Below are 8,871 nucleotides of genomic sequence, written 5' to 3' on the forward strand. Positions count from 1 at the left end.
GAAGTTGAGACAATGTTTTGTTTAAGGTCAGACTGAGATAATCACTACCCTGAACAGCATAGAGTATGGGTAAAAGACAAAACCCACTCCAAAACTCTTTTGGTATTTTTTTCCCATTAGTCCACTAATACAGTCCCACAATGCTTTTTCAAGTCAGCAGTCAAGTTCACACGATATTGGACTTTCAAGAAACAAACGAGTCACTGGCCACATCATCATGACGACACAAAATCCAGATAGGTTTTTCCCCTTCAAGTTCGGGAGTCTTACATGTGCAGGGACTTCTGGGCCTTGGCAGCCTCCTCCTTGGAGCTGTATCGCACCACAGCGTTTCCCTGGGTCAGGAAGAGGTGGAATGTGATGAGGGGGCCGTGCTGCATGCACAGCGTCCGCAGGGTGGAGCCGTCTATCTGGGGGGTGAGGTTCCTCAGTACCAGCCAGCTACTGGTCCTGTTGGAGCTGTCTGTGCTCCAGGTTGTGCCCTCTGAGAGAAACAGAGAAGGTTGATGATCAGTCAATATTCAGGTCCACATAAAATAGAAAGCAATTATTTTTGGTCAATAACTTGTCTTCTATCATGACAACATTTGTATGCATGTACATAAGTTGTCCATTGTTGTCGTCTATGGATGTCATTTTTTTTTATTTTTAAATGACATATTTTCATTGTCTCATGTAAGCACTTTTACTCTTGTACTATTACCTCAGTGTGACCTTAGGACTCATGTCAAAATAAGGTCACACGGTTTAGGTTCTCTTTGAAGCCATGATAAGTCACTTGAGTCTTATCTGGTAAGCTGCAAGACTTCAGTTTGACAAGGGCCTCTAACCACAGCGGGGTGTGTATTGCTCCACCTTGCTACAGCGAGTGACGAGCGGAGGGGAGCTCAAAACATAAGTGGGGGAGAATCACACTGTACAACGAACACACCTAGGAAAATGACACGCCTATGTGGTGTCCTACACTATGCTTCTTTAGGTAAATGTGTCAAAAACATTATGTTAGGGTAGGATGTTGACGCGTTCATTGATTTTCCTCTACTAGGTATATTACCAGGTTTAAGTCTTTCCAGGCTTCTTACAGAGCAACTCCCCCGGTCTATATTTCAGGCTGAGGAGTTCTACTGTGGCATCTCACCTGAGGTGTATGAGCTGCTCCAGCCTTGGGCCAGGCCCAGGGAGTTTCCTCCCCAGGTGGAGGAGGGCTTGGCGGGGTTGGTGAGGCCCGGAGGTGGCCTGGAGGGGGCTGTGTTGTTGCGGGGCCCCTGGGGAACCTTCCACAGCTCGTGGGACAGAGAGGCCTGGGAGGGGTGGGAGATGGGCCCCGGGGACCAGGTGGACTTCATGTCAGATAGTTTACCTGAGAGAGAGCGAGAGAGAGAAGAGGGGAACCTATGAGACCTACTACTGTTGTAGAGATGGAGACCCTCTGTGGAAGCCTATGTTCTATGACACATTGAGGAAATTTATGTAGGCCTATAATCTGCTATTAGAAAGATTCTTAGACATCTAACTTTGGGCAGATGCAAAGTTTTAAAAAGAAGCCCCACATTAACACTTGTTCATCAACAATAAACCTTGGCTTCTTGGGTTTATATATTTCATATTGGAGATCACATTGATGAATACAGGAAACATAAATGTAAAAACAGAATGCGGGTCACTCAGACATTTAAAAAGGGGACATTTTTTAAGTATTCATAGTAATTCTGAGTGGGTTGCTTAGCGGCAACAAAAATGTCACGTCAACACATGCTTATGAATAGGCGTCTAGGGCCACAACATTCAAAGCATTTCTTGATTCAAACACTCAAACTTAATTCCAGGAGTACAACGCAATCACATCGTGGCAGACTTGATTAACCAGCATTGGGTAGTTGGTAGTAGGATTACATTTGGCAAAGGAAGGACCTATCTACCGTAACACTCAACAAACACAGACCACACACAAACAATAGGATAAAGGTGTGTTGCTATGGTGGTAATTAGGGGAAGGGAAGGGGGTCAAGCATGAGGACCATGGGTCAGCATGTCCACATAGGGGGCTGGAAGGGGGGGGCTGTGGTCTGTACCTGCACTCTCCTCATCCGGGGAGGACAGACTGAAAGAGCTAGTGTAGCAGCCACTGACTGGCCAGTCCGCGGAGGGGGGCAGAGCACCGTTCTGAGGCGGTGAAGGAGGGGAGGAGCCTAGCCGTGGTGGCCCATTGTTATGGACAGAGGGGGTGGTGGGGAAAGAAACATGTACAACTTGATTTAAAGAAAGCGTATAAATACAATAGGGCCTGTGCTACTGGATGACACGGTCACAACAAGTGAGGTAGTACTGTAACCCCTTCAGTGCCACAGAAAGGAATAGGATATTAGCTTAAAGTTGTCAATAAAGTGAAATGTCAATACAGTAATACTGTGAGAATCAACAGCAGAGACCTGCCCTGTTAATGAATGTATACAGTCTATTTGACGATCCGTGTATCTTAACAAAGCCAACTAACTCCAGACCCTGTCTCCCTGATAGACCCCCCTCCTCACCTCCGCTGCGGTCACGGAGTAGGTAGCGGTTGACGTCCTGGATGTTGGTGTTGATGGTGGGGCCGCTGGGAACACTTCCTGGGGTCATGTTGGGGTCGTTCTCAGGGTCAATGTTCTGCAGGCCCTTCCAGGGTACGCCTGGACAGAACTCTGAGACGACAACATGGAGGACAATACAGTCAGTACATTGGTTATTTGACATTTAAAAACTCACATGTTGTGGGGAACAAAAAAAAGTGTTTATCTTTCTAAAATCAAAACAGTTTAGAATAGTTTTAAATCTCTTTTCTTTGTCCTCCATCAGTAAAGTGTCAGGATCACGTGTGAAATAAAGTTGGATCTGATTGAAAGGGAGTTAGGAATGTTGGTCTTCTCTACCAACCTGGGGGCCAGTTGATATTCGTTCCGTTGGTGATCTGGTCCTTGGGGCTCTTTCCCGGTCCCTGGCCCCAGCTGTCAGGGGGAACCAGGGGGGAGGTGGGGGACTCAGACCCACCCATCATACTGTAGGGGCTGTAGGAGTCATCCATGTGGGGGGGCTTTCCAGGGGGGCCCAGATTAGAAGCAGCAGAAATGGCACCTAGGAAAAGTGAAAGGAATTTATTTATTTAACATTTAAAATACATACAATACCAGTCAAAAGTTGACACATCTACTCATTCAAGGGTTTCTTTATTTTTACTATTTTCTACATTGTAGAATAATTCTCTCAACCAGCTTCATGAGGGAGTCACCTGGAATGCATTTCAATTAACAGGTGTTCCTTATTAAAAGTTAATTTGCGTTCTTAACTTCTTACGGGTACGTGGGACGGTAGCGCCCCACCTGGCCAACATCCAGTGAAATTGCAGAACACGAAATTCAAAAACACTGAATTCAAATATTTAACATTCTTGAAATTATATGTTATACATCAAAATAAAGCTAAACTTCTTGTTAATCCAGCCGCCGTGTCAGATTTCAAGAAGGCTTTACAGCAAAAGCAAACCATGCAATTATCTGAGGACAGCACCCCGCATAAAAACACATGAAAATCATATTTAAACCAGGCAGGTGCGACACGAAAGTCAGAAATAACGATATAAAATGCCTTACCTTTGATGATCTTCTGTTGGCACTCCAAAAGGTCCCAGTTACATCACAAATGGTTATTTTGTTTGATAATGTCCTTCTTTATATCCATAAAAACTCAGTTTAGCTGGCGAGCTTCAGTCAATAATCCACTCAGTTTCCCTCCATCAAAATGCATACAAAATGAATCCCAAACGTTACTAATAACCTTTTCCAAACAAGTCAAACAACGTTTATAATCAAACCTTCGGTATCCTAATATGCATATAAACAATACAATTTAAGACAGAATAGTATGTTCATTACCGGATATAAATAAGAAAGAACATGCTTTCCTCCACGCGCTTGGAAACACTACAGCCAAAATGGGAGCCACCTAGAAAACTACCATTTCTGGGTCATTTTTCCAAAAACCAGCCTGAAACGCTTTCTAAAGACTGTTGACATCTAGTGGAAGCCCTAGGAACTGCAATTTGGGAGGACTTGGGTGTATAATTTTAGTACTAGCCATTGAAAATAGTAGAGTGTTTTAACACTTTAGAGTGTTTATCTAAAACTACCAATTATATGCATATCCTAGATTCTGGACCTGAGTAACAGGCAGTTTACTTTGGACACGCTTTTCATCCGGATGTCAAAATACTGCCCCCTACTCCAGAGAGGTTCAAGTGTTTCAGCCAATCAGTTGTGTTATGACAAGGTCGCAGTGGTATACAGAAGGAAGACCCAGAGTTACCTCTGCTGTAGAGGATAAGTTCATTGTTACCAGCCTCAGAAATTGCAGCCCACGATGCAGTGCTAGCTGTGCCACTAGAGATCCTGGTTCGAGTCCAGGCTCTGTCGCAGACAGCCGCGACCAGGAGACCCATGGGGCAGCACACAATTGGCCCAGTGTCATCCGGGTTAAGGGAGGGTCCTTGTCCCATAGCTCTCTAGCAACTCCTGTGGCGGGCCGAGCGCATGCATGATGACACGGTCGCCAGGTGTACGGTGTTTCCAGGGATTGTGTGGCTCAGCTGGGTCGTGTTTTCGGAGGACGCACAGCTCTCGACCTTCGCCTCTCCAGAGTACGTACTGGAGTTGCAGCGATAGGACTAGACTAACTACCAATTGGATACCACAAAATTGGGGAGAAAAAAATAAAATTGCAGGCTAAATGCTTCAAAGTTCAAGTAACAGACACATCGCAACATCAACTGTTCAGAGAAGACAGCGTGATTCAGGCTTTCATGGTCGAATTGCTGCAAAGAAACCACTACTAAAGGACACCAATGAGAAGAAGAGACTTGCTTGGGCCAAAAAACAAGGGCAATGGACATTAGACCGGTGGAAATGTTTCCTTCGGTCTGAGGAGTCCAAATTTGAGATTTTTGGTTCCAACCACCGTGTCTTTGTGAGCCACAGAGTAGGTGAACGGATGATCTCCGCATGTGTGGTTCCCACCGTGAAGCATGGAGGTTGTGGTGTGATGGTGCTTTAATTGTTCAGCAATCTTATGGCTTGGAGGTAGAAGCTGTGAAGGAGCCTTTTGGTCCTAGATTTGGTGCTCCAGTACCACTTGCCGTGCGGTAGCAGAGAAAACAGTCTATGACTTGGTGACTGGAGTCTGACAATTTTTTGGGCTTTCCTCTGACATCGCCAAGTATATAGGTCCTGTATGGCAGGAAGCTTGGCCACAGTGATGTACTGGGCCATACGCACTACCCTCTGTAGTGCCTTGCGGTCAGATGCCGACCAGTTGCCATATCAGGCAGTGATGAGACCGGTCAGGATGCTCTCGATGGTCCAGCTGTAAAACTTTGAGGATCTGGGGACCCATTCCAAATTTCGAGGGGGAAAAGGTGTTGTCGTGCCCTTTTAACAGTTGTCTTTGTGTGTTTGGACCATGATAGTTTGTTGGTGATGTGGGTGATGTGGACACCAAGGAACTTGAAACTCGACCTGCTCCACTACAGTCCTGACGATGTTAATGTGAGCCTGTTCATCCTGCCTTTTCCTGTAGTCCTCTTTTGTCTTGCTCACATTGAGGGATAGGTTGTTGTCCTAGCACCACTGCCAGGTCTCTGACCTCCTCCCTTTAGGCTGTCTCATTGTTGTCGGGTGATCAGGCCTATCACTGTTGTGTCGTCAGCAAACTTAATGACGATGTTGGAGTCATGTCTGGCCAGGCAATTGTGGGTGATCAGGGAGTACAGGAGGGGACGAAGTGTTGAGGATCAGCGTGGCAGATGTGTTGTTGCCTACCCTTACCACCTGGGGGCAGCCCGTCAGGAAGTCCAGGCTCCAGTTGCAGAGGGAGGTGTTTAGTCCTAGGGTCGTTAGCTTAGTGATGAGCTTCGTGGGCACTATGGTGTTGAATGCTGAGCTGTAGTAAATGAACAGCATTCTCACATAGGTGTTCCATGGTCTAGGCGGGAAAGGGCAGTGTGGAGTGTGATTGCGCCATCTGTGGATCTGTTGGGGCGGTATGCACATTTTTGTGGGCTAGGGTATCCGGGAGGATGCTGTTGATGTGAGCCATGACCAGCCTTTCAAAGCACTTCATGGCTACAGACGTGAGTGCTACGGGGAGGTAATCATTTAGGCAGGTTACCTTCGCTTCCATGGGCACAGGGATTATGGTGGTTTGCTTAAAACATGTAGGTATTACAGACTTGCCAGTTGGTCCGCTCATGCTTTGAGTATGCGTCTTGGTAATCAGTCTGGCCTGCGTTTGTGAATATGACCCGTTTAAAAGTCTTGCTCACATCGGCTACCGAGAGTGTTATCACACAGTCATCCAGAACAGCTGGTGCTCTCATGCATACTTCAGTGTTACTTGCCTCGATGCGAGCATAAAAGGCATTTAGCGCATCTGTTGCCTGTAATCCATGGCTTCTGGTAGGGATATGTACTTACGGTCACTGTGGGGGACGACAGACGATGCACTTCTGGATGAAGACGATGACTTAGGTGGTATATTCCTTAATGCCATTGGATGAATCCTGGAACATATTCCAGTCTGTGCTAGCAAAACAGTCCTACAGCGTAGCATCCGCGTCATCTGACCACTTCCGTAGTGAGCGAGTCACTGGTACTTCCTGCTTTAGTTTTTGCTTGTAAACAGAATGATAGAATTATGATTAGATTTGGGAAATGGAGGGCGGAGGAGAGCTTTGTATGCGTGTGTGTGGAGTAAAGGTGGTCTAGAGGTTTTTTTCCCCCTCTGGTTGCACTGGTTTTCCTCTGGTGACATGTTAGTAGAAATGAGGTAAAACAGATTTTAGTTTGCCTGCATTAAAGTCCCCAGGCACTAGGATCGCCACTTCTGGATGAGCATTTTCTTGTTTGCTTATGGCCTTATACAGTTGCTTGAGTGCGGTATTAGTGCCAGCATCGGTTTGTGGTGGTAAATAGATGGCTATGAATAATATAGATGAGAACTCTTGGTAGATAGTGTTGTCTACAGCTTGTCATAAGGTACTCTACCTCAAGCGAGCAATACCTCGAGACTTCTTTAAAGGATAAAGCTTCTTCCAGTTCGAGGTGAGTAATTGTTAATCTGATGTCCAGAAGTAATTTTTGGTCATAAGAGACGGTAGCAGCAACACTATGTACAAAATAGGTTAAAAATAAGTTAACTTCTTTGGGATAGGGGGCGGCATTTTCATTTTTGGATGAATAGCGGGCCCAGAGTAAACTGCCTCCTACTCAGTCCCACATGCTAAATATATGCATAGAAAACACTGACGTTTCTAAAAACTGTTTGAATGATGTCTGTGAGTATAACAGAACTCATATGGCAGGCAAAAACCTGAGAAGAAATCCAAACAGGAAGTGGGAAATCTGAGGTTTGTAGTTTTTGAACTCAGCCCCTATCAAATACACAGTAGAATATGGGTAATTTTGCAATTCCTAAGGCTTCCAATAGATATCAACCGTCTTTAGAACGTTGTTTCAGACTTCTACTGTGAAGGGGGGCCGGATGAGAGGGGAATGAGTCAGCGGTCTGGCAGCAGCCTCGATCTCAGTCACGAGTATTTCACATAAGATGTAGCTCTCGTTCCATTGCTTTTCTACAGACAATGTAATTCTCCGGTTGGAACATTATTGAACATTTATGATAAAAACATCGTAAAGATTGATTCTATACTTAGTTTGACGACCTGTAATAACTTTTTAGAACTTTTTGTCCGACGTTCGGCTGGGCCTGAACGCGCGTTTGGATTTGTTTACCAAACGCCCTAACAAAAGAAGCTATTTGGACATAAATTATGGACTTTATGGAACAAATCAAACATTTATTGTCGAACTGGGATTCCTGGGAGTGCATTCTGATGAAGATCAAAGGTAAGTGAATATTTATAATGCTATTTATGACTAATGTTGACTGCGCAACATGGCAGATATTTATTTTGGCTGTTTTGGGCTCCGTACTCAGATTATGTGTTTTTGAAATCCGACACAGCGGTTGCATTAACCTGTTGATCCTACCCCCTACTTTTTCGAACATTCTGTTAAAAATCGCGCAACATTTCAGCACCCTGCTACTCATGCCAGGAATATAGTATATGCATATGATTAGTATGTGTGGATAGAAAACACTGACGTTTCTAAAACTGGTTAAATCACAGCTGTGACTATAACAGAACGTGTGTTTCATCACTGAAAACTGGAAAATATATCAATGCGCCACTTGAATGTATTGTTGAATGGAAACCACATTACCCGGAGCCGAGGTTGCAATACCTACAGCTTCCACACAATGTCAAGTCTTGTCATTTGCCTAGGATTTGTTTCTTGGTCAAACGAACAAGAGACAGCCCATTTCTTCCGGTCTCCAACAGAATATTTTGGTTGAGATTTATCCGGACATTATTTCAAGACGTAGAGCTACACCCCAAAAGACCCGCAGGTGACGTAAACAAAATAATTAGCATAGTCGGCGCTACACAAAACGCAGAAATAAAATATAAAACATTCATTACCTTTGACGATCTTTGTTGGCACTCCTAGATGTCCCATAAACATCACTATTGGGTCTTTTTTCTCTCGATTAAATCGGTCCATATATAGCCTAGATATCGATCTATGAAGACTGTGTGAGCAAGGAAAAAACAGCGTTTTATAACGCAACGTCATTTTTTAAAAAAAAAGTCGACGATAAACTTTCACAAAACACTTCGAAATACTTTTGTAATGCAACTTTAGGTATTAGTAAACGTTAATAATCTATCAAATTGATCACGGGGCGATGTATGTTCAGAAATTTCTACTCTAAAACAACCGG

General features: G+C 44.6%; 1 protein-coding gene across 4 annotated transcripts in view; it reads right to left on the minus strand.

Annotated features, from left to right (window-relative positions):
• LOC118364838 (trinucleotide repeat-containing gene 6C protein-like) overlaps window positions 1-8,871 on the minus strand; it is a 91,558-nt gene that overhangs the window by 7,538 nt on the left and 75,149 nt on the right. For 3 of the 4 annotated variants that reach the window (XM_052527770.1, XM_052527772.1, XM_052527773.1), the window contains 5 exons: window positions 2,914-3,111; window positions 2,532-2,681; window positions 2,073-2,189; window positions 1,139-1,360; window positions 271-484 (listed from right to left, as the gene is read on the minus strand). In XM_052527770.1, the coding sequence (XP_052383730.1) occupies window positions 271-484; window positions 1,139-1,360; window positions 2,073-2,189; window positions 2,532-2,681; window positions 2,914-3,111 (901 nt within the window). The remainder of the gene's footprint in view (window positions 1-270; window positions 485-1,138; window positions 1,361-2,072; window positions 2,190-2,531; window positions 2,682-2,913; window positions 3,112-8,871) is intronic. The other variant, XM_052527771.1, reaches the window with a different exon arrangement.

The sequence above is a fragment of the Oncorhynchus keta genome, chromosome 10, assembly GCF_023373465.1.
Source record: "Oncorhynchus keta strain PuntledgeMale-10-30-2019 chromosome 10, Oket_V2, whole genome shotgun sequence".
NCBI classification, from domain to species: domain Eukaryota; kingdom Metazoa; phylum Chordata; class Actinopteri; order Salmoniformes; family Salmonidae; genus Oncorhynchus; species Oncorhynchus keta.